This window comes from Haemaphysalis longicornis, unplaced genomic scaffold (genome assembly GCF_048455015.1).
Source record: "Haemaphysalis longicornis isolate Haplotype H1 unplaced genomic scaffold, Haemaphysalis longicornis Haplotype H1 scaffold_1, whole genome shotgun sequence".
NCBI lineage: Eukaryota > Metazoa > Arthropoda > Arachnida > Ixodida > Ixodidae > Haemaphysalis > Haemaphysalis longicornis.
This window is the reverse complement of record NW_027526203.1, coordinates 392,562,686-392,588,380: the sequence shown is the minus strand read 5'-3', so window position 1 is coordinate 392,588,380 and position 25,695 is coordinate 392,562,686. Positions and strand designations below refer to the sequence as shown.

Here is a 25,695-nt window from a genome sequence, read left to right as displayed (position 1 = left end):
TTTCGAACGCACAAAAAATATCATAAGCACTTAGAAAAAATCCCAGGGCAGTTAAGTGGTGTTACCGTTTCAGGGCATCCCACAAATGCAAGAATGCTACCAGTGAAAGCGATTGAAACTGCTGTTGTAAATATCCAGAGATCGAGGCTTCCTGATTTGTTTCTATTTATGCTGTTATTGAAGGCTCAAAGCCATAGTCTGGAAAGATCGATCTTGCTACGAACCACGGCGTACAAGCTCATTGTCATTATTGCGGCAGTTCTGAGATTCCCGATGGGTCGCCGCTTTTTTTTGCAACTTATTGCCGCTTCCGTGCTATACACTGAACGTTGATGAACCGAACTACAGCATACCACTCTTGTCTGCGCCTTTCGTGCGCACATACGGCTAGAAAAAGGCACGAAGCGCACCCACAATATGTATTCTCCCGGGCCGCTCAGCGGAGCATCCACACTATCAGCGCGATGCTGTCGCCACCTACATGTCGATGTCGCGGCGAATACTAGGGGAGCTATTGACGGTGAGCGCGACCACGGGCGGCGCTGCGAAGCGCGGCTCCGTGACGTCGTCGTCTTAGGGATTTTCGCATTTGTCGTTTGCTTCACTCGGGCTCGATCTCCCTGCTGTTTCTTTGCGCACGGTTCACTTTTGATGCTTGTCCGCACCAGATTTTGTTTGTGTAATTTTTATCATAATCAAAACCTAAAATTGCATATATCATCTTACGGCGTGATTAAAAGCATAGTTTTTGATACCGCTCCCGAAGAAACATTGCTGGCGTCGCCCCATTCCTTTCGAAGCCGGTCCTGTGCGGAGCGCGAAGAGTCGGAGCTATTCGTCAGCTCCTGTATACAGCCATCTTTCGAACAACGGGAACAGTCAGCTACTAATAACCGACAACAGTTAAAATTCAAGACCAAAACAAATTCCCAGGCCTTCAGGGGTGTCGGCTTTGGCAGAATCATTACGATTTCCGGTAATCGCATCTAAGGTAAACAGTTTTTGCAACCTTGCCGAACGTTCGAAAGTATTGCATCACGTCACTTTGCGTTGTCATGGCATGAAAGTATGCCGACATGCTCTATGGGCCGCAAAAATGGAGGTTGAGTTCCAATTAACCTACTCTGCGTACAGGCGCCTGCTGGTTTTATACCAGGCTTCTAAGCAGTACTCGGCCTTACTGAGGAAAGCGAGCCATGTGTACTGTACAAATACAGTAACACTATGTTTGTTCAGACCTGGAGGAATATTTCGTTACATTTCGCACAGCCATATTTTCACAATATTCAGATATGCGTTACAGCAAAAATGCACACACCACCAATGTTTCTCAGTTGTGAACTTCACAGAAGAAAATACTTTACAGAATTGTCAATGAATCGTATATATATGGTTCTCACCCTAGGCATGTGTATTTGCGATAAAATATTGCACCGGTCAACAGACCATTTGACTACAGGTTTGATAGTCGGTATACAAAATTAAGGAATGGCCATTTTTCTCTTCAGTTGTCACGCTTACCTGTTACCAATCGTCAATTATGTTAAAAACCTAATATAGTGTGTTACCGATCGAAGTGCCGAATAATTATGGATTTTCTATGTTAAATTATATCGCACCGAAATTTTTTAATAGTACACTCCATAATGCACTATATGCTGTTCATCGGTCATCCGCAAGATTTTTGTTGAATGATGTACACACCCGTGATGCGCAGTACGTTCATGTTCACCTGTGCTGCGCAAGTGTGCACTATCTGCACGCATCTTTTTATTGCTTTTGCCCTATGCCCACTGCTGGCTTGCAAGGATTGAGGCGCCGTCTATAAGTGCTCTATTACTATATATAACTATAACTATATAACTATAACTATAACTATATAACTAAGTGCCCTCTTCTAGGTCACTTCAGTTCGAACTGAAATAAAATGACAAAAACCGCTAAAGGAAGGAAAGTTGCGCACTCCCACCAGATGGAGCAGTGCGGGAAATTTGAGTTGAAGGTACCGGCATTGTATTCACCAGGAAGGGATGGGGAGAGGAGAGCGCGTTACATTGCAGAGGGGGCAGAAGACATTCGCAGAGGAGCAAGCAGATGCGCGACCATTTTTTTGTCTTGCTTTTCGCTCGTGGAAACGCGCCCATTGTGTGTCGACATTAGCACTTTGGTTTACATTCACTTTTGTTTGCGTCCAAGAACATGTAAAGTTGATTGTTTCATTGATTGTAGGGTTTAACGCGCCGACACAACGCAGGCGATGAGGCGAGCCTTAGTGGGCTACGGATTGATTTTGACCACCTGGGGATCTTTAATGTGGGCCGAAATCTTACACACGGGCGTTGCTGCTTTTCGCCTCCATCCGAAAAGCGGCCACCGCGGCGGGGAATCGAACCCGCGACCTCCTGCTCAGCAGCGCAACGCCTTAGCCACTGAGCCACCGCGGAGGGTAAGACCATGTAAAGTTGATAATGACTGGCTTCAGGAAACAAATTTAGCGGTGGTGGTTCCCGTAAGAGCAGATCCTATTTCGAAGTGGAAAATAGAAACAGGTTCCCTGGCTGAAAAGAATGTTTCAAGCAGCGCACTCACCTTTCCCAAAGCAGTGTGAACCACGGGCTCATAGCGGCAGTGTTCGGAGACACTTTGGTTAAGGAAGTCCAAGTTAGGTTTCAGATGTTGATTAGAAAACGTGTTCAAGTTTCTGGAGATTGATAAATTGGCTGCACTTGCAAGATATACAAGCGCGTCAAAGCATCGTTTTACAGTCGACATCTTCCATAGGCATGGTGTGGACGCGAGCGTATACTTATGGCACAACTCTTATAACGAACTGGTCAGTGGTACCGGCTTCATGTTTGACCTTCGGTGAGCTACTCTCAGCAATTGAAACTGCTGCGAGTCATGCATGTGTTTGAGACATCTAAATCTATATGATGTCATTCACAATTATGCGTCCCTCGAAATAACACTAAAGCCGGAATCTCTCTTCCTGTAACTCTTTCCGCTTTTGCTCGACGCCGAGCAACGCTTTGTTGGTATAGAAAGCGCGTAAAGAAATGCAGTCAGTCCAATACCGCCATTTACGATTGGTGACGTCACAAATGGTAGTGTGGAAGAGGTATGGGGTGGCGATGCTAACTCTTGGAATCTTTATTAAACTGTTGCTACCGCGAGTGGCATTTATATTCACAGCACTAATGCATATGCTTAGGGCAGATTGATTTTGCAATTAAAGTATATTTTTATGTACGTTTAACGACAGACGAAGGAGGTAAAATATCACAGGGAGGGTTCACCTCAAACAGATCAAAGAAAGCATTTATTGTGAATTACACGCAACTTCGCGCCGTTGCAGCACTGCTGTTGAACAGAGTGAAATTATCATCATTGAACAGGTCACGGAGTTCTAGCATGATTCAGATGAAGAACATTTTGTTTTCAATCACCTTGCAAACTCGCACAGAACGGTCAAGAAACGTGGTGGGTGGCAAAGGGCCATTTGAGCTGCTTCTATAGCTAGCGTCCAGATAGCTCTTGGCGCGCTTGGTTGCATGGTGGGCGTAGTAGACGGGCGTGGGAATAGACACGGAACGGGTGCAGCGTGCGTATGTGTGACATAGGCCGTACGTGAGCCTCTGCAGCGCGTCGGCGTCAAAGCTGTTGTCGTCCCAGAGGACGAAGTAGTGGGTTGGGCGGCTTGTGCCCTGGATGCCGAAATGGGAGCAGAGGAAAAAGTCAAAGTGCACCGGGTGGGTAATGGTAGTGTCCACAATAGTGCCTGGCGGGACGTTGCCGCATTTGCCGCAGCCGTCTTTCCTGTCCTTGGGCATGAAGCGCGTGTGGTGCCGCTTCTGTACAGCGACGAATGTTATTGCTGGCTGGTAGTCAACTTCAAGTTCTGTGCACGCTGCTCGCAGAGCAGCAACCTCGTGCTGCTGGACCTGGCTGAACTGGCTTTCTCCGACACCGTCTCGATAGCAGAGGATCTTTTCCGGCTTGGCGCAGTTGGTTACCCTGTAGAAGCCGAGCAGCAGCTCCTTGGCCATGTTCTTCATTTCTTCAATGACCTCAAGGCGGGCCTTGGCAACGAAATCGTGCTTCTGAATGCGGAATGTTGCTATGTAGCGAAAAGCAAGTCGGTCCACGCTGGCTACGAGGGCCGCGACAGAAGGTCTGTTCATTTCGGTGGGAGCTGGGTGGGTTACATCAGCACCCATTACCATGACGGGCTTCTTGAAAATTATGGTCCTGACAGCGGGGGGAATTGTGTTGTTTGTGCCGCCGAGTTTGGCGTTCACTTTCTTCAAGACGTTGCCAACAGTTGCGTGGTTGCATTTCTTGGTGATTGTTTCCTCTCTCACGCACTGAGTCATCATACCAAGATCAAGTTCAGCAGCTCTTTTCAGGGTGCTGTATAAAGGAGAGCATTTGCCATCACCCTCGAGGACGACAAAAACGATCTGAAGGTTTGAAAACTTCTCGCGTTGCGCTGAGAGCACGCACGTGATGTCAGAGGGCGGCCTGTATTCGCTACATCCGGCCGGCTCGCTCATTGTCATTCCCATTCTTCTGCCAATGGTCAGCAGCAGGTTGACAAACTTTCGCAGCTCCGACTCTGTGCACCTCCGAGAAGCGTTCACAATCGTCCAACATGTCATACTGGCAGGTCGGATGAACTGGTTGTCCTGCAGCTCCCATGCGCCATTGTTGGGGGAAACTGGTTTCTCATCCTTATAGATCACCTGCGGTGCAGGCAGCACCCTCGCCGAAAGCTGGAGGGGTTTCTCGCTGATGCGAATGCCGAAGTGGCTCAAGTAAGGCTCGCCTGCGGCAATGCAGCCCCTCACGTCTTCCTGAATCTTCCGGAATCGCTCGTGCGGAGGCACGGACGCCTTCCTGATAACTGCCGATGTTTGGCTCTCGTCCAGCTCGCGACGGTAGTGCTGTCCCTCAACGACGTGGCAAACCTCCACAGGAATGTAGCTCTTCTTATCCGAGCCCACTTCGATGCAGGGAAGGTGCGGAAACTGAAGTCTGCCATACTTGCTCGCAAAATACTTGGCTACAGTGACAGGTGGATCTCCAAATTCAATTTGGTTAGCCGACTCAACCGTCACCTTCCCGATTGTATACTTGCGACGATAAGGTAAATGCGTCACGAACACCTTCAGCCGTCTCAGCTTCTCGTTGAGCTTGATTACTTGCGCGGGGGAAAGCGTCCTCATGCTATTAATGTCCAAGTCTCTCCCGCGGTCGCCAAGTATCTTGCCTATGAGGGTGAGAAGTGGCCCGGATTCATAGAAGGCAGTCACCAGAGTGTTGACATTCACGAATGGCTTCCACTGTCCAGGGCGGATGCTTGCATGGTAGCCATGCCAGAGCTCGAGGCCGCCACCAATTGCAGCTTCTCCCACTGGAAGCTTGAAGATAGAACGTCCCACAACAGCACATTTTGTGGACGGCCCATAGCGGAGGATAATGTCCAATGCTTGCACCACAGCCTGAGGTACTTCTGGAGTAGTCACCTGCTTACTGTAAAGCTGCCGCAGAAGGTCCAGGTCCAGCGTAGCGGCAAACTGCACGCTCACTCTAAAGACTTCCGGTCGGTCCCTACTTTCCTCTGGCATGGTTACATCAAATGACATCTTCTGGAAACCAAGAGGCTTCCTTGTGTACATGTTCTTTTGGCCGTCAAACACAGGCAGGTTTCCATTCAGCGCAGGTCGGTGCTGCTCCGCAAGGAGTTGGAACACACGCCGTTTGCAGTTCTTAGAAATGACAGGCTGCACGTTTCCCTGCGCGCGAACACTTCCGATCTCAACATCGTAATGGTAAATATTGTTGGTTGGCAGTACGATCTGAAAGTAGTTTGCTACAATTTCAATGGGCCTTCCCTCCTTGCCAAAGCCTTTGCGCTTGGGGAAGAAAAAACTTGCAGCCGAGGGTTTCACTGAGGGCCCTTCGGGGCTGTGCTCCGTGCTGGATGGCCCACTGAAGGAGTTTTCTCCCGGACTTCCTGTAAGTGGCGTAGGCGGGGGTGTTTCCAATCCAGGGAATGCTGGTGGGAGAAAAGTTGGCTAATGTTAGCATATTGCAAAGGTGGTAGCTGCGTTGTGACCTGACACTGGTACGCAATGTTCGGACAGTTACCCAGGTAGCTGCTCTCAAATATGCAGACGCCGAACTAAGGGGATAAAAGGCGATGCTGGTTGTGTGCAAGGGCTACCAGAACAAATCTGGGCGAGCCCGAATGTCTTTTGCTGCAACAGCGGGACCATAGAGAATACACTGGAGTTTACTCAAATGTGGCTCGGCTTTCAGCGTCAGATAGGGTACAGTGAAATTCCGCACAGAACTACACCTCGGCCTTGCGAGCCCGAAACTTGAGACATTGGCAGCGCAAAGGAAGGCTGTATTCCTGATTATTCCGAATTATAAAAAAAATCATGAGCCATTCCACTTTGTGAAGGTAGATGACCAGCTCAGCTATTTAGCAAACGACAGATGTGACACAGAATTTACGTGTAAATTTGCCGTGGTTGAACGTGATTGAAACGAGTTTGTCGAGCGAAATCTGTTCTCGCTCCGAGAGCGCGCAGTGAACGCACACAATAACACCGCAAGACAAAACATACCGCTCGGCGCAGCCAACTTGCATGCAGCCAGCGCCGCCTCTTATCGTTTCTGATGGCACGCGCTCTTGAGCTTTCCCCCTGCCCCTCTCTCCGTGCCCCTCTCTTAGAATGAACCAGCAACTAGACGCTTCGCAACCGCAAAATGCACTGACTTGACCTTGGCGGAGCTTGAAGGTGAATGATGGTTGGTGTTTAATGCCGCAAGGCTAACTAGGGCTAATAGCTCCAAATGAACGTTATTTGATGACAGTGATGTACACGCAGATACTTAAATCTGTCAGTAAAAAGGAAAGTGAAATCACAGACAATGACGATTGCTGGAGTAGAGGGCCAGGTTGTAGCTAGGAGTGGTAAGAAATGAAGTGTAAAAATTTAACTTCTAATAGATACTCAAAAACGTGCCGAATGGAAACCATTCGGTCGTTGCCTAAAAAGAATGCCAGGTGGAGTGGTACATGTCTGTAGAGTTGGGGGAAGTGTCGTGTGTCGAGCGCTTTGCACTGGATTAGAACGTGGATTACTGATAGGGCCTCTGCACTTCTGCTACACAGGGGCCTTGAAGAGCCCGTGAGCGGATGCTAGTGTGTCGCACGAGTAACCTGGATAAGGTGACTTCCGTTTATACCAGTTGCGTGTGTCGGTGGTGTATCACCCAAGTGTGGTTTTATTACATGCACCTGGTTCCGTTGACTCCAGTGTGCTTGCGATCTTTTACGAATCTTTTCTGATGTGTGGCTTGAGGTCGATGTAGGGTGCTGATGTATTGTCTACTGTGTTCTTAAGGACAGCAGCGCCAGCCCGTTTATGTGTCCTCATTCCTTGCAATGCCAGAGTGGCCAGGAACTCAGCATATTGTTGGTTTGAGTTTTTCCGCATACATGGGCAAGATTGGCAAAAAAAGATTGACAATGGGGTTCTTACATGTCTGTGGGTGCTAATGCACGCGCAACACTAAGAGAGTCTATATATGACCGACTAAATTTCATGTTCGAAAATGTGATACACAGCAAAAAAGAAAGGAAAATGCCGCACGCTTCTGGCGTTAAAATGCTAATTTAGTTCATAGTAATGCAGGTAATAAAATTAGGTCCGTGAGCAGCACAAGAAAGTGTTGGCAGTTTCTGAAGCGCCGCAGTAAAATTCTGCACATTGGGATTTCCACTGCAGAGACAAAAATTGCTGGAGAATCGCACTTCATACCCTGTTCTAAGTTTGTATAAACGACAAGCCGCAAGAAACAGGGCAGAGATGCCATGCTGTTGTGAGATAACTAAAAGATGATTTGTACAATTCTAAAGCAGAGTCATCAAGATAAGACGTAATTAAAAGGGTGATTAGCCATAGGCATGATTTTAGAGGCCTACGGCAAGTCCATGTATATTTTCTAGTGACCTAGGGACCATTTATTGCACTTGAATAGGCTGTGGACGGCTTGTGCAGCACTGGGTCAAGCATTTTTAAGGCCGTTTTCGTTGCTGACCGATAAACGATACTGCCGTAGTCTAACCTCGAACTTACTACACTGTAAACGCAAACTAGCCGGAAATGGAGTTTTAATCAAGTAATGTGCCCTGAAAAGTACCTATAGCAAAAAATGTACTCCCTAGGCATGATCTAAAGAAGTGGACGAACCTCCACGGTAGTACCTTTGCCCATCCGGGTAGCAAAAGGGAGGATTTAGAACGACTTAACACCATTTGTGAGATGGCGTTCGGTTCCTTGTATACTACCACGTCCACAATAAACGCCCTATCTGAGGTAATCATCTCAAGCGGGCGGTCGCCATGTTAGTCTTCTGTTGTCTCCGTGCACCAGCACTTCAACCGTGGCCTAATGCTAATTAGAACGAGTAAGCAGGACGCAACGGTTGCACGCAGCTACAAAACCAATACCGTACGTATACCCGTATAGATGCTTCAACCAGCGCGATCACAGGCAGAGAGCGCGGCCGTGTTGTCTCAATCTGTTTATTTTGGCGATAGGTGGTGTCAAACTCTGCTGCTAACGAAGAGGCAGTTCTCGCCGTTGCAAACAATTGCAACGTTCATCTGCTTCGCTTGCTTGCGCATACATAGACGATTTAAATTCCCGTGCTAGCGCGCCAACGCACCCGACTGCAGCGACTCAACTTGCCCTGGCGGCACGACTGGCTGCCCGGATGTATACAACGACGCAGCACGGCCGGTGACTCGGCGCGGCCGGAGCTTCAAGCCTCGCCTTGGGCCGTCGTTTTTTCTTATTTGTGAAGGACTAGTAGTGCCATTTGGTGGAAAGATTTTCATGTGCCCCTGTCACACGAGGAACGGCCGCAAACAGCATTTGGATACGGCGACAGGTGTGGACAGCTCGCTGGTAAGTGGTCTTTCATCAGTCGATGCGTTTGTCAAACGTTTGGATAGGGTTAACAACGAAGTACCCAGGTACCCGTGCCGCTCACCGCTCGTACGCGCACGGGCAAAGAAAAAAGCGCACACTCGTATTATTTTACTTGTTTGTGGGTTTTGGGGTATGCGTTCGCATTCTTTTGTAGGCTGGTTTGTAAAATCGTTTGTCGCGCGCGGCGTCGTTTCAAAGCAACGTGACGGTTACTTCGTGCTGGCGAAAATCAGCACAGTCAGACGGAAGCGGGAAGGAAGGTAGAGAGATCGGGAAAGAGGGCGCTAATATATAAAAGAAAGCGTAATGCAAGACGAGAAATATAACACAACCCGCCTGCATTTCTCCGAACTTCAGGACAGAGCCGCACACGGGTACGTTGTCACAAACTCGAGCGTACGACGTCTAAAAGTACCGTATATTTTTTTTTTTGCATTTTTCAACGTGACCTGAGCCACTTATCTTCTCATTGCCGCGCATGCAGACCTGATTGTGTCCCTGTGTTTGAGCGCACAGCCATCCTTTTGCGACATAAGAACCAGTAAACGCGAGAAATTGTAGAAGCCAGCCACATCACAAAAGCTGGTTCCGAATGTGTCAGTCATCCCTCTATCGCCCTGCTTAATCGAGAAGTCGCATATTTAGACGCACATTGAGCGCTATTTCGGTGCTTCTGGGAATGCGTGTTGGGGGTGGGAGGGGGGTCTTAATCCATGTATGATGCGGTTAGCTTTGCTGATTTTTCGCCTTTCGTGCGCCTCAAAGTTCGTTTTGTGGTTTTGTTGTTACGGTTTTTTAGTATTTTCGGCTGAGTGCGCCGAGAACTGTGACGCATTGGGGGCGCGGCAATTGGGCGCTTGGGCATATAAAGCTTTGAATTGTGCAATAATAAACTAGTTGCGAGTGTGCGCTTGTGCCGTCTTCATGTGTTCTTGTCCTCGTTAATTTGCGCGCAGTTTATTTTTCGCAATGCATAATTACCAACTCGCAACCCTTTTACAGATCCTATACTCCGTAAAAATGAGTTGCCTGTCCTTTTAGGTACGGCAAAATCTCGCGCAGCGCATCATTCTGCCAGGGGGCCGTATCCTAATGTCAATGCACACACTATGAAAGCAGCTTGCACTTAATGCGTCACATTGTCTGCTGATAAGCATTTTAGATTCGCCCCTCTCATCATCATTCACTTCGTGGAGATGGCGGGATATTCTTTCATAGCTTGTTGTCACTGCAGTAATTAATAGCAGAATCAGTCCTACAAATCACAGAAACGGTTCGTTTCACGTTACACACTAACACACTTTGCACCACACGGAGGAACAATCGGTTGCAGTGATGAGGCATAAGGGTAACTTGTTGTTAAAGGGTCATTGAAGACAACCAGCAAGTTGATTTCAAACGGAAGTCGGACCTCCGCATAGCCATTTCAGCATTGATTTAGTGCCAAGATGCCTTAAGTGTTGAGAAATCGCTGTTCAACTGCTCATCAAGCGTGACGCAAACAGTATACAAGCAACTGAATACAACATTACCACGTACCAAGCAGTTTGGTCAGTTCCGGTCAAATCGCTCATGCTTCCCCAAACTCCCCTGTCATTTGCCGTTCGAGACCACTAAGCAAAATGTTTCTCCATTGGACCTGTGATCAGTATTTACGCTTCACTGAAGAAGAACATTGGCCTTTTGAGGCCTCGCAAGTTTTGGCGTCGAACGATTTTCTCATGCGTAGCTCGCATGCTCCCTTGGAAAGCGGTACTGCCACCCCAAGTATGGACGAGTAGCACCATCCAGCGGCAGCCAAGAAAGAAGTTGTGCGCGTCAGGCCACTTAAGCCCTTCCGGTGAAAACGTGTTTTTGCTAGTTTCAACCTTATTTTAAAAAAAAATGCCAGGTGTAAGAGGGGTATAATAGTGTTCCCCGTGAGCTAATCTATCAACCTAGAGAGACTTGCATTTTAACTTCACTGTCATTTAAAGTTGTGCTCGAGTATATTGTGCGGAAGTAATATCTTTTTATTACTGCAAAAGCCACGATGGTTAATGTACTGGCACTTGGTTTTATGAAGCCTTTGCATTCCTAATTTAAGTACTGAAATTCGCAGGGAACCTGGCATAACAATTTTATTACTGTGCCGAATTATTAAGTTCGTTTAACCATAGTGTCTGTTTTGAATTTTACATGTGGGGCATTTTTTTTTCTTTTTTGCTTTTTCAGGTAGATGTTCCTTTGACTCCCTGCCTGCATTCCGCGAAAGGGGAAATTAGCCTCCGCATCGATGGCCAGAGTGTCTTGACTGCATCATCTTTACTGGGAGGACTGTGTAGTCTGTTTGCATCGTTCTGGGTTTTCAACATTCAATATCCCAAGAAGGCACACAGAGCTCTAACGTTTGTGGAACATGCCTTTTTGGACCTTGCCAGCACCAAACCACGTGTAAAGGATTTAGAACTAATTAACTTTTATCGCATCAATATCCCTCACCAATATTTTATTTGTTTTCAATCCTGTAATCATTGGATAGTAGTTTAAAGAATTTCGTATTATGTTTCTGACGTTTTCTTTTTTTTTTTACTGAACAGGGGATATTTGATGGGCCCTTCTGTATGCTGATAATACAGCTATCTTTTAGTGAAGCAATAATATTAACCAACTAATATAACTTGAAACAATTATCTAAATAATGTTGGCAACTGGTGTCAAATGAATCAACTCAAAATTATCGGAATAACACGAATTACATGGCTTTTTCTTCTCACTCTGAAGAAGCTGTCGCGATACCACCCATTCTGTTCTATATCCTTGCAATTAACCCCTCAGACTGGGTCACTTTTCTTGGCGCATTTGTGTCTTTATCAAAACGCACTGGTATTTTCCGCAGCATATTTCTCGTTCTTTATATTACTCATTTATCCATAGCCATCTCATTGCTGTCTGTCTCCTACATCATTTATCTCTTGTGCCTTTACCATCTACAAAATGCTCGTTACCTTTCAATATCAAATCGTTACACAGCTCTCGCACATTTCACCACCAATTGAAAAAAAATTTTGTTGTTGTAAACCACTGCAATCATTTTTTTCACTTTGTGTACTGAGTACTGATGCGTACTGATAAGTACTCACGCGTTCTCAATCCTCTAGTATTATATAATGATGTCACTTACCATGCCGTTGTGTTTGTGCCTATATGTTTTTCGCGTATTTCCAATTCTTGTAGTAATATTGTTTCTACAGTTTGTTCAACTAGCACACAGATCGCTCATTTCACCAACTGAAATTTTTTTGTTGTTGTAAACCACTGCAACCATTTTTTTCACTTTGTGTACTGAGTGCTGATGCGTTCTGATAAGTTCTGATAAGTACTGACGCGTTCTTGATCCGCTATTATTATATAATGATTTCACTTACCATGTGGTTGTGTTTGCGCCTATCTTTGTTTTTCGCGTATTTCCAGTTCTTGTAGTAATATTAATTCTACGGTTTGTTCAACTAGCATTCTATTGCTGTCTTCCATTCCTAACTGGCGTGTTTTTAGCAATTTACCATTTTTTCTTTCTTATAGGAGGTCGCCCTAAGTTTTTATTTCGGAGCCTCCTTGTGTACACCATATACCATGTAAACTTGTATGCGAAAGTTCGTTTGAAATAAACCTGAAACCGAGCAAAACCGTGTGAAATCAGTACTCCCGCAGGGAACTAGAAACTCTCCCTTGTGGCCTTGAAAAAACTCCTTTCGGAAGGCCTACAAAACCGCCCCAGCTTTGCAAAACTCCATTCAAAAGAAATATATGCTTCCCTTGAACCTCCTAAAAACTCCCCTCGCGAGGCCTACAAAACGTAAAACTCCATGCAAAAGAAGTAAATGCTTCCCTTGAACACCTCCTCAAAACGCCCCTAAAATAACATAAGTACTTCCCAAGGGAGCCATAATAAGCTCCTATTCAACCGCCTAAAAAGTCCATAAACATCACTTAAAAACGCCTTGAGGAAGTAAAGAATACTCCATTTTGATCTCCTTAAATTCTCCCTAACATTTCTTAACACTCCCTAACTACCTCCTTTCTATCACCTAAAAACACCCTGTTTTGAGGAGGTAAACAAAACCTCCCTGTTCCATGTAGTAAAAAAAACTCCTACAAGGAGGATCACTAGAGGACAGGCGAAAAAGAACCTCTAGGGAGTATATGGGTGGAAAAAAAGTTTAGAGTGTAAGCTGGCAAAAACACGCAGCAGGAGTTTGCCTGCATCGTAAGTTTGGTGTGAAAACACCTCCATAATTTTCGGTATTTTCAGGCATGCATGACTTGTACAATGTGTGGAATGTGAACTTTTCATCGAAAACCACACCTAAAAACTTGCGTTTCTTTTTTACAGGAGTCGCAACATCGTTAAGGGTGATTCCAGGATCAGTCCGGATCCCGCAACTCGTGGAAAACACGACGCAAGTACTTTTTCTGGGTTCAGCTTAAAGCCTTTCTTGTCTGCCGAGCTAGCAAGTTTCCCCGACACCAAGCTGGACTTGAAGGACAAATGTCCTTTAAGCCCTGGACGTAGTTCCATACATAAAATAGGATACTGAAGGTGGCGACGCCTTACCAAGCGAGTCATTTTCACTTTGAACAACGTGCAGCTCAGTACCCTGTTTTGAGGCACTCCATTTTCTTGCACGTGAACTCTTAAAAGAGCTGAACCAGTCCATGCGCGAAAAGTTCGCTGGGACCTATAGCTGGCGAGCGTATTTAGCATGTTTCCAGACAGACCGAAAACTTCAGTTCGCTAGGATGCCGTAACGCCTAGCAGTGTCATAAGCCGTCTAGAGGTCAAGAAACACCGTTACGCAAAACATTTTATAGACTAAGGCATCCTTGATGTACGATTGTAGGCCCACAAGTTGATCATTAGTGGATTGCACCACCCTGAAGCCTGCGTGGCAGCTCTCGAGTACTCTAAAACGTACACAAGCCTCCTGTTAATCCTCTAAAGGCTTGCACAAGCAGCTTGTCAGTACGATGCAACGATAACTTGTGGCCGAAGAGGGGTCCTCCAGAAAAGCCACTACTATGGCATCCCTCCAGAACCTTGGAAGGCACCCGAAAGCCATATTTTATTTGATTGTATATAGATGTAGGAGTGTTTCAACAGTGGCTGCGTGTAAGGAACATATAGTTTTGTAATGACTGCACCTGGAGCTGAAGGCTTACAAGGGCTCAGAGCAGCCCGCAGCTCATGAAGGGAACTCACAGAAGAAGTGTGATCTGTTGGTGTCACGCAGACTTCTTTTCATGTGACATTTTATGCTTAATAACAGTTTGTGTAGTGTACAAAACTGGACACGTCCGTGTTGTGCGAGTGTATGTTGTTAAGGTGCGTTGCTCAGCCCGCTACCAGTGCTGCGCAGAGCTGAGCGGCAAAGCTGTCGAGGTGACGGTGAGTTAAAGCACCATCTATACACAATATGTGCAAGGGCGTTGCATGGCTCTCACAAAGGCGAGAGCCCGTCTCAGCTCGGTGACTCCGTCGATTTCCGCACGCCCATCGTGCGCTTCGGGATTTTTTTATCCCCGGGCCCGGGGTTCCGTTTCAGCCGCGAGCAGTCAAATTCCTCGAATTAGGACTGTCCTCCGGCCGCTGTTTGAATTCGACGAATGGACGCGAAGCGGTTGCGTCAGACGGTCCGCCGAAGAAGGGAAGGGGAAGGAGACTCCTCGGCACTACTCCGAGGCACGTCGGTGCACGTCTGCCGAGGGTAGTTGGACAGCGGGGCGAGATTCAGCCCAGCCATTCGGCGCATCCGCCGGCCAAGCGAAATTGTGTCGGACGCTTTGGCACAACAGTTAGCCTTATCTTAATATGTGTCACCTGTTAACCAAGGGCAGGCTAAGTGTCTGTTGACGTTAGAAAGACGCGCCAACTCCATTTTGACTCAAGACGCACACGCTTACAAAGAGCCTTTGCCCGTTTAAAGGATAGGAGGTTCTGTGTCGTGGGGTATCGACGAAGGATACCCCACGCCTTGTTCTTAGCCTCTTGTGCCCGCCTTCAGTCGGCGTTCAATAGGGCCTCTGGGTTGCGCGGGGCACCGGAGACCTGCGGAATGGACTTTTCAGCGGTGTAGAGAATGTGCGCCGTGATTTGAGTTGCCTCTTCAGGACTTCAAAGTGTAGGTGTTTCATGGATATGTTGTGAAGTTTAGATGCTGGTGTAAATGTATTCCAGCTCGATATTGCCTCATTGAACCTTTTATGGGAAGGGGAACTCTTTGTGCCTTTGCCTATCTGTGTTAATGTGGTAGGGAAGTGGTCACTCCATATGGGTTCGTGTCCGCGTCCCACTCAAGAGACGGAAAAACTGCGGATCCAATGCCCAAGTCAAGATGTGAATGAGTTGTGTCTTATGGTACGTAGGATGTTTTTTTTTTTTTTTTTTTTTTAAGGTAAGCTGCCGAGGATGTTACGAATTTTTCAACCAGACGGCCTCGGGCGTCCGTGCGGGAAGAGCCCCAAAGGTGGTTACGCGCATTCAGGGCGCCTGTGAGAACGAACGGTTCGGGTAGCCGATCTCCAAGCCCCTCGAACTCGGAGTTCGGGGGCTGCAAGTCGGGAGGGATGTAAAGGAAGCATATCGTTAATGAAATATTGTACGAATTGCTACAGCCGCAAGGAGAGAGTATAATGATACTACTACATGCTAAGGATTTTCGGGCGATGATAGCCACTCCGCCCAAAGAGTGTGCAGCCATCCCTGCCCTTTCTGAACACCTTGTAACTATTTATGAAGTTTGTTTACAATGCGCCCGCTACATATTTATAATAAAATGTATTTTTTAATCTTTAAAATTTATAAATAAAAATAGACATTTAATTTCCTTGCGAAAACGTTTTGCGCGGCTTTTTATGCTCTGCACGACACGTGACAAACGCGGTATGGCCAGAAATGAACAGAAAGTGATTAGTTTCTCCGAGCAAGTTTTTTAATGAGGATCACTAACTGCGGCTGTATGTTGCTCCCTATGAACCCGCCGTCACGCTGGGTCAGCATTTACAAAGAAAAACGAACAGACCCCCTCACTTATCCAGAGTTGACAGACAACCAACCCGTACCCAACGTCGCCCACCTCCATATACTCGGCCTCAGCATCCACAAAAACAGAAGCGACTCAAATCCTCCCTGCATTATTACAATGCACCCTCGTACATGACGCTTCGCCGGGCTGTTGCCGCCTCTGAGAGAAGGACACCCTCCGAATCACTCAAGCAACCCCATACAATATGCCATACCTAGCTACCATGTGCGCCGAAAAAGACAAACTAAATACCTTAGTCCACCGATTTTACAAACTCTCCTTAAGCCCATCCCTTTCCTCATCCAAGCGCAGCAAATTACTACAACTCGGAGTACACAATGCTTCGGAAGAATTGCACGAAGCTCATGGCCACTCAAACACGCAGCCGACCCGACGACACGGCAATGGCGGACTTTTTCGAGTAATTGTTGGCCTGATACCGCTTCACAATCACCGGGAACTGTTCTTCGCCTTCCTCAGTACGAACTTTAATTCGATCTGAGATGGCTTCCCCTTGCGGTTCGGTTTAATGAGCTTTTACCGTACAACAATCGGTAGTAATTATGATGGGCACCTTAGGGGTCTCGATGGCTGCTTTTCACCACAACGAAAATACATTTTCCAATGCGCCCGATAGGTTCCCTGCACCTTTTTTTCAGACTTGATTTTAAAATCTCAAATGCCTTTAGAGCGCAGTAAACAAGCGCGTACAGTACTTGGTTTCGCTAGGTGGCCACTACGTATACCCAAGCCAAATATTGCTGCTCTACGCCCTCCGGATAACTCAGAATTTCGCTCACGAGATTTTACTCTGTCTCGATCTGAGCACTGAGGTCTCGAGTGTCGTACTCAAGCCATACCATGGCTATCGGCCTGCTTTCAGTTGCAGCAATAGAAGGATTCGATAGTCATTCAGCGAAAAGAAACAAAAGCAATTATCGGCGAGGAGCAAAGCGACGTTGGTCGGTCCAACAAGCCACGGAAAGATGAATGATAGTAAACATGGGTGGAAGGCACCGTAGCTCGTATTTGGCAATAATGAGAGAGTCTGGACAGGAGAGCCGACGACCGGTGGTCCACCAGGCCAACGGAGTGGCTGGCGAGGGGCGGGACTAGAAGCAGGAAAAGACTGGATGGAGGGACGGTGTAAGGAACGCGTGGAGCAAAGAATGGAATCCTAGTGCTGGATAGGAGGGAGAGGCCTTCATCCCTCAGTGTACAGGCTAACGGGGAATATGTTCTCTAGTTCAGTGCAGCGACAATCAGCCAGGGGACTCACCTTCCGCGCTCAATGCCGGCTGTAGGTCAGGCGTGACCTGCTGGTGTACAGCAGGTGCCCAAGCTGACCTTCCTCGGCCCGGTCTGTGGCCGCCTCTTGCGGGTACCGGAGGACGCTGCATGGCCTTCGAGAAGAAAGGAGACGTTCACAACATAGTTGAACACTGACTGGGACCCGCGAATCGTTAAATCAAGAACTCCGGAAAATCGCGAACGCAGGGAATTCCCATAATCGGGTTTTGCAAGATTAAAATTTAACTATATTCTGTTTCCTTTTAATATGAACGCACCTGATTCAGAAGCCACAGTGGGCTCACGATTCAGCGGGAAGTGCGTCGCCGCTACCCTGTGCGCGCGTGATACAAGTTTGGTGCACTGCGGAGAAGTTACATGCGTTGCGGTGAAGCCAGCTCATCCTGCGCATCGAACAAATTTCGACACATCGGAGCCTGTATTATTATGAACAATATGAAAGGGAACACACGAACGCATAGAAAACACCCTCAAACCCAGCTATGCGTGATACCCGGCGGCCGCCGTCGGAAACAAAGTGGAAAGGGGGACGCTGTTCTAACAACTCTTCCCACTCTCAGGGCGTCTAATCGGCTGTCGGCCGATACCATATTGTTGGCGAAATGACGTAAGCTGCTGCTTTATAGATATCCAAGCGTGGTAGGAGTGCCTCCCCCCTTTGATTTTCAAAGCGCCATCCGCGTGTCGCTTCCGAGCCTGTTTCGAGGCTGTTTGCCACGCGTTCCTGTGTTCCCTTTCATATTGTCCATAATAGTACATCGCGCGCGGACCCTCGGGACGATGATTCACGCCCTCGGCGGTTGCGAGAACCGGCAGAACTCGGTTACGAACGGTGGACGTACAGGCGGGGACTTTGCAGACCATGCGAGCGCGTGGCAAAAACCACCGATGCGCGCTCTGGAGGCCCGGCGCCTGTTGTCGAGACCATACCTCGGCAAAGTTGGCGCGGCTCACTCAAACTCACTCACAATTTTTTTTTTCGAATCACCACTCACTCAAACTCAGACTCAATGCTGGGCAGCACATCTGCGCTCACTCAAACTCAAACTCACATTGAGCTCAAAACTCAGAACTCACTAGGACTCAAAACTCAAAATGGACTCAAACTCAAAATGGACTCAAACTCAAAATGGACTCAAACTCAAAATGGACTCAAAACTCAAAATGGACTCAAAACTCAAAATGTACTCAAAACTCAAAATGTACTCAAAACTCAAAATGTACTCAAAACTCAAAATGTACTCAAAACTCAAAATGTACTCAAACTCAAAATGTACTCAAAACTCAAAATGTACTCAAAACTCAAAATGTACTCAAAACTCAAAATGTACTCAAAACTTAAAATGTACTCAAAACTCAAAATGTACTCAAACCTCAAAATGTACTCAAACCTCAAAATGTACTCAAACCTCAAAATGTACTCAAACCTCAAAATGTACTCAAAACTCAAAATGTACTCAAACCTCAAAATGTACTCAAAACTCAAAATGAACTCAGAACTCAAAATGGGCTGAGAACTCAAAATGAATTCAGAACTCACATGGCCTCACAGAGATTGAGACAGTCAGAGATTGAGAGTGTGAGATTGAGAGTGTGAGATTGAGACAGTCAGAGATTGAGAGTGTGAGATTGAGAGTGAGAGTGAGAGTGAGAGTGTGAGTGTGACTGAGTGAGTGTGACTGAGTGAGAGTGAGAGCGTGAGCGTGGGAGTGGGAGTGAGATTGAGAGTAAGAGTAAGAGTAAGAGTAAGAGTAAGAGTGATAGTGATAGTGATAGTGAGAGTGTGAGTGTGACTGAGTGAGTGTGACTGAGTGAGAGTGACTGAGTGAGAGTGAGAGCGTGAGCGTGGGAGTGGGAGTGGGAGTGGGAGTGAGATTGAGAGTAAGAGTGAGATTGAGAGTAAGAGTAAGAGTAAGAGTAAGAGTAAGAGTAAGAGTAAGAGTAAGAGTGATAGTGATAGTGAGAGTGAGAGTGAGAGAGAGTGTGTACCTTTTGCTGTATACCTTTTGTGATATCCTCATAATTATAACCAGAAAGCATTTTCATATTTGTCCCACGTGACCCCCTCGACGAGACCTTTAATTTGATACCCCACACACCCTAGCAGGGTCATATGGAATTCATACCAGTCAAACTAACCATGACTCATGACTGTAACCAGGACGCATTATTTAGGTGTCCGACATGATTCCCCTAACTGGAACCTTCAATTTGACGCCCCACATGCTTCAGCGGCCTCACCTTGAATTTAACCCCATCTATGACTCATAATGACCAACTCATGATTCGAACTACGAAGCCTTTTTTTATTTGTACCACGTGATTCCCCTCTTCAAGACCGTAAATTTGATACCCTACACTCCCAAGCGGGGTCACGTCGAATTTTACCCCAATATAAGACTCGCCATGACAATCTAATGGTTATAACCAGGAAGCATTTTTGTATTTCTCCCACGTGATTCGGCTCATCAAGACCATTGATTTGATACCCATGACATCCTAGCGGAATCAATTTGAACGTTAAACCAATCAATGACTAACCATGACTATCTCATGATATAGCCCTACCACATTTTTGTCCCACGTGATTTTCCTTATCGGAACCTTCAATTTGATACCCCGGACACCCAGTGGCATCATTGTGAATTTTAACCTAATTTATGACCCATTTTGACCATGTCTAGATAATAATCAGGAAGCACGTGATTACCCTCATCGAGACCTTTAATTTGATACGCCCTAGCGTCATGAACCTGAATTTTAACCGAATCTTGGATTTACCATGACTACGTCATGATATATCCATATCTCATGTTCGTCCCGAATGATTCCCCACATCGAGACCTTGAATTTGATTCCCCACATGCCCTCGCAGCGTCATTTTGAATTTTAACCCAATCTATGACTCATTATGACTGCCTGATGACTACAATCAGGATGCATTTTTTTATTTACCCTGCGTGATTCCGTTAATCCGGACCTTTCATTTGATACCTTACACGCCTTAGCCTCATCAGTTTCACTTTTCACCCAATCTAATGTGGTCATTATTCTGTCTTAAGGGGCGCTGCCCAGTCAATTCAGCTAATTCATTTGAAACAGTAGAAAGGACAGCCCCCGCCCCCATTTCCCCCCGGCTCTCACCTCTTCCTTTGTGACCCCTAGTATATCAAGCCGTTAACAGTAGCAGGCGAACAACCAGCACGCCAGCGCCGCCGTGTGCTTTCCCACCACCCTTTCCCACGCTCTAAGTGGATCCGTCAGGAGGAAAAGTTAAGACAACCCTTTTTTATGACCTCACCAGTCAATTATCACTCACGCGCCCAGCCGCGAAAATTAGGTGTACAGCAAGTGCTTATGGCCATAAAAATTCAACAAGAAACTAAAAAAAAATCAGACACCACCTCCCTCCCAACCGATCATGCAGATCGCGATTGGTGCCATACCCGCAGGTAACTTGAATTCCGAGCCCACAGTGACGCATGAAACTTAACAGCCAACCATAGCTGCCTGCTAGGCTACTCATATGTACTCAAACTCCAAATGGACTTAAAACTCCTATTTACTCAGAACTCAAAATGTACTCAAAACTTAATATGTAATCAAACTCAAAATGTACTCAGAACTCAAAATGGACTCAAACTCAAAATGTACTCAGAACTCAAAATGAGCTCAAACTCAAATTGTACTCAGAACTCAAAATGAACTCAAACTCAAAATGGACTCAAACTCAAATGTACTCAGAACTCAAAATGGACTCAAACTCAAAGTGTACTCAGAACTCAAAATGGACTCAAACTCAAAATGTACTCAGAACTCAAAATGGACTCAAACTCAAATTGTACTCAGAACTCAAAATGGACTCAGAACTCAAAATGGACTCAGAACTCAAAATGGACTCAGAACTCAAAATGGACTCAGAACTCAAGATGGACTCAAACTCAAGATGGACTCAAACTCAAGATGGACTCAAACTCAAAATGTACTCAGAACTCAAAATGGACTCAAACTCAATCGGACTCAAACTCAGTCGTGATCACTCGGCTCAAACTCACTCAAGATCAAACTCACCATGCCACACTAGCCTCGCGCTCACTCAAACTCAAACTCACGCGTGAGTTTGAGTCCAAATGAGTCTGAGTGAGTGAACTCATGAGTGAGTTTGCCGACCTCTGGTCGAGACCGGTGCGGCGCGCATGCGCATCCTGTTTTACTCGCAGGCACGCCGATTTCCTCGCTCCCTGCAGCGGTGCTGAGATGGTCACCGAAGCACCGCAGAGCGACGCCTTTGTAACATTCCTTTCATCCCGATGGCACATTTGGGGCCTAATATGACGATTGCGCCGGCTTTGGCGCAAGTGCTCCTATCGTCCTGATAAACACTTGCGTGGAATGTTTCATTTGTGTGTTTTGTGCTTTACCGTTTATAGACAATGAGACTAGCGGCTTGCGAACGGCGTAGCCAAATCAAGCGCGTTCGAAGCACAGTCTCACGGTACCACGTAACCAACAATAAAATGCCAGTAATATGAACAGTGAACCTTTATTCACCTTGTTTATTTTTTTATTTGGCTACTGAACATATATTTCAGCTCGCTCTCCGCTGCCCATAAAGTAGGCGATTTGAAAGTTTTATACCAGAAATTATTTTGGTTTTTTCGCTGCCGACTTCCTTGCTGAAAAACGATCGAAATACGTACTCACATAAATTGTCTGTTCGCTCTGCCCGTCACATTCGTAAAAATGGCACCTCGGGTTCCCATTGAAGACCGTAAAATTATTGCCCACTTTTGAGAACCCGTTTTTCAAAGGGACATTTGCCAGCTTACTAATAGGCCACTAGATGCTGTTAGCCGAAAAATTCTTGCCTACGGGGATGAAGTGCTCCAAGGCCGGAGCAATTCTTCAAAATCGGCTTGCATTGACTGATTATGAGGTTTTAACGCACCGACGCTACACAGGCAATTAAGCGTGCCGTAGTTGAAAGCTCCGGATAAGTTTTGATTACCTGGGGATGTTTAGCATACGCCGAAATCCCGAACACGCTTGAGCATTTTCACTTTTCGCTGCCATCAGAAATGGGCCACCATGCATATGCCCAACGGAGCGGAAGGACAAGGTCAACAAAACAGCAGGACAAGCTGATTGTTTCTCATTCGTTGAGCACCCGTTCATTAGTGACAAAAACATTCGGAAGGCCCGAAGTCGCGATTAATATTACGGCGAAAAGTATCGAATAATGTTATGGCGTTCTTCGATGCGAACCCGAGGTGCCGTTTTGAATAATGCCGACGCGCATAACGAACAGACAATTTATATGGGTATGTCTTTCAATCATTTTTAAGTAAGGAAGTAGACATTAAAAATAAAACAAAATATTTCTCTTATGAAACGTGCAAATCGCCTACTTTATCGGCAGCGGAGAGCGAGGTGAAAGATAAGTCCAGTGGGCAAATAGTTTCCAAAATAAACAACATTAATAAGGGCTCGGGATTCATATCGCTGGCATTCCGTCGTACGTAGCGCGGCCCCCTGTGATTGTGCTTCGTACACGCTTCATTCGGGAACGCCGTTCGCAAGCCGCGAGTCTCATCGTCCATAAAAGATAAATATCAGAACAAACAAATAAAAAATTCCACGCAAGTGTTTATCACGGCGCGAGGAGAACTTGCGCCAAAGCCCGCGCAATCGTCACAATAGGCCCCAATGTGCCATCGTGATGAAAGGAATGCTACAAAGGCGTCGCTCTGCGGTGCTTCAGTGACCATCTCAGCAACGCTGCAGGGAGCGAGGAAATCGGCGTGCCTGTGAGTAAAACAGGACGCGCATGCGCGCCGCACCGGTCTCGACAACAGGCGCCGGGCCTCCAGAGCGCGCATCGGTGGTTTTTGCCACGCGCTCGCATGGTCTGCAAAATTAAGTCCCCGCCTGTACAGGGTGGATTAAAAGAAATACGAACAACGGAGCACACAGCCTCCGGCGCATGCTGCACCGTCTGGCTGCAGAGTCAGTAAACTGCGCGCATATGCGTAGTTCTTTTAGAGCCTTTGGGAGTGGCATACCCACGGAAAATGCTTGATAAAGAAGCGACGCCAGTAATTTATCTTTAGGCGCCTTGTTACGCTGTTTCGCCACTGAGCAGGATGGGAGTGCCTGTTATCTACTATATTCGCGAGCCAAGAGCGCAGCATGCTGATTGCAGCTAGCAGGATGACCTTTCACGATCCGCGAGTCAGTGCGCATCCTGGACTCTGCTGAGAGCGTTTCTCTGTCCGTTCGAGTTGTCATGTTGTAAGCACGCCAGTGTGCTGCTTTCTGCATTGTCGCTGTTCTCTACTTGTCATGCATTAAACAAGTTAAAGGGACCCTGCGGCACGCTTTGAACAGTGCAAATAAAACTGCGCGACCTTTATTTAGATTACACTACCAGGAATGCACAAGTCAAATATTACACACGCACGTCAAGCGGTGCGCTGGCAAATCTTAAAGATGCGGAAAAACCAACCGCGCAATTCAATTTCACTCATTATGCACCGGTTTAATTACTCAATTACCGCGGTGGCTGTCCTATTGGCTGTTGCTGATCAGCGTCGCGGTTTATTTCTCTCATTTCCAGGGACGATCCGCCGTCGTTGGCGCCGTGCACCAACCTCTTCTATGCCTGAACCTGTACGTACCGTGCGCGTCAGGCTGGCAAACGAGCGTACGGCTCCGGAGGGTGCTGGCGACATCTGCTGGTACCTGCTGAGTTGCAGAGCTTGCCATTGCGCGTGCACGATTCTCGGACAGGGTTGGGCCAGTCGTTTTGCATAGGCCACTAATTTTCACACGCCACCACCCACGAGGGGCTCTTGTCTCGCACAATGCCAGCCGTGAGCGGGGACAGGCCAGATAGACGCGTCGTTGGACGCGGTGCAAAATCAGCGCAGGCAGTTATGAGATCGAGCAAAACGGCCTGCGCTAATCTCAATCTTACGCGTAGCAAACCAAAAACACGCAGCAAGAATGCACAGCAGCGCTTTCGATCGGTCGAACCTTTTGTGCGATTACGTAGCTTCCTTGGGCGATAATGCATCGCGTGAAATTGCGCACTTATCTCCTGCACTCTTAATATAAAACGTCGTAAAAGGGTAGTAACGGCAGTATTTACTAACTCCTTACGAACCGTACTACCTTGAGGTACGGTACGTAGGCTTTGCCACTAGCAACTGCATGGTTAGGAAATTGGGTGAAGCGCATGTAACGCAGAAAGGTGTTATCGATAGGACTTTACTAGTGAACGTAGCGGTGCCTATTGCCTGCTTCAGTTAGTTACCCTTAGTGCTGCATTTACTACCTCCACTTAGTGTATACTGGGGCAAGTAACTTGTTAGTGTTCCGTTAGTGAATGCCACGACCTTTAAGAGCGTCACCGCTTACGGTTGCACTGCAGAACAGAAGCGCCCCTCGCGGTGGTGGCGTCTAAATTTGAGGTGCCCATGCTAAGTGACGACCGGCCCGCCCTGTCCAGAGATCATCGCACGCGCAGTGGCAAGCTATCTCCAACCGAGAAGCTATCAGATGTTGCGAGCATGCTCCGAAGCCGTGCGCTAGCATGTCCTAGACAGGCCTGACGTGCACTGTACAGTCATGTACAAATCAAATACGAACCGCGGAACGCACGACCGAAGATATCGGTGCCGTCACCTGGCAGCGGCCGTGGAAAACACGGACACGCGCAGTAGAGATGTCGGGATCGAGGCTGTGTGTCCCACTGAGCATAGTTTCTTAGGAAGTACACTAGAGGAAACTGCGCCTGGGAATCCATGTCGGCGTGGGGGGTTATGGGAAGATCAGTACTGCTGGCTGGGGCTTGGCATGATATTTTGATTCTGAAGCTTTTTTTTTTCGGGGGGGGGGGGGGGGGTGCTTTCTTAACCATGCATTTACTTGCCAAGACAACCGTTCTGACAGTTTCGTTAAAATGAGTACGCTTAACTTGCTTTTTCCTTGGCTCTACATATATAACACAGCACTCTTGGCGTTTTTGCCGATATATAACAGCATTCTTGGCGTTTTTGCCGCACTGAATTTACGGCCACTAACACGTTTCAATCCAAGCAGACGACGAAATTAAGGCGAGCGTACGGTATAATGGTCGCCCATCACACAGACGGCCCTGATGTGAACCGCATAGACGCTAGTGCTGCATTCTCTAATGTATACTGTAAGAAACTGCCACTGCGATACGTCGCCCTCTCCTTGCCCGAATGCTTGCCTTGTCTCCATGCCGTAAGAGCGGTGTAAACCCTGCAAGTGCTACCGCCCCTACG

The 25,695-nt window shown here is 47.1% G+C and overlaps 1 protein-coding gene across 1 annotated transcript in view; it reads right to left on the bottom strand.

Moving 5' to 3' along the window:
- Positions 1-3,297: 3,297 nt before the first annotated feature.
- The window catches only part of LOC144155300 (protein argonaute-2-like), a 34,394-nt gene continuing 11,996 nt past the window's right edge, over positions 3,298-25,695 (bottom strand). The window contains exons 2-3 of the mRNA XM_077686644.1: positions 17,352-17,475; positions 3,298-6,058 (exon numbers count right to left, since the gene is read on the bottom strand). Coding sequence (XP_077542770.1) covers positions 3,417-6,058; positions 17,352-17,472 — 2,763 coding nt within the window. The 5' untranslated portion in view covers positions 17,473-17,475 and the 3' untranslated portion in view covers positions 3,298-3,416. The remainder of the gene's footprint in view (positions 6,059-17,351; positions 17,476-25,695) is intronic.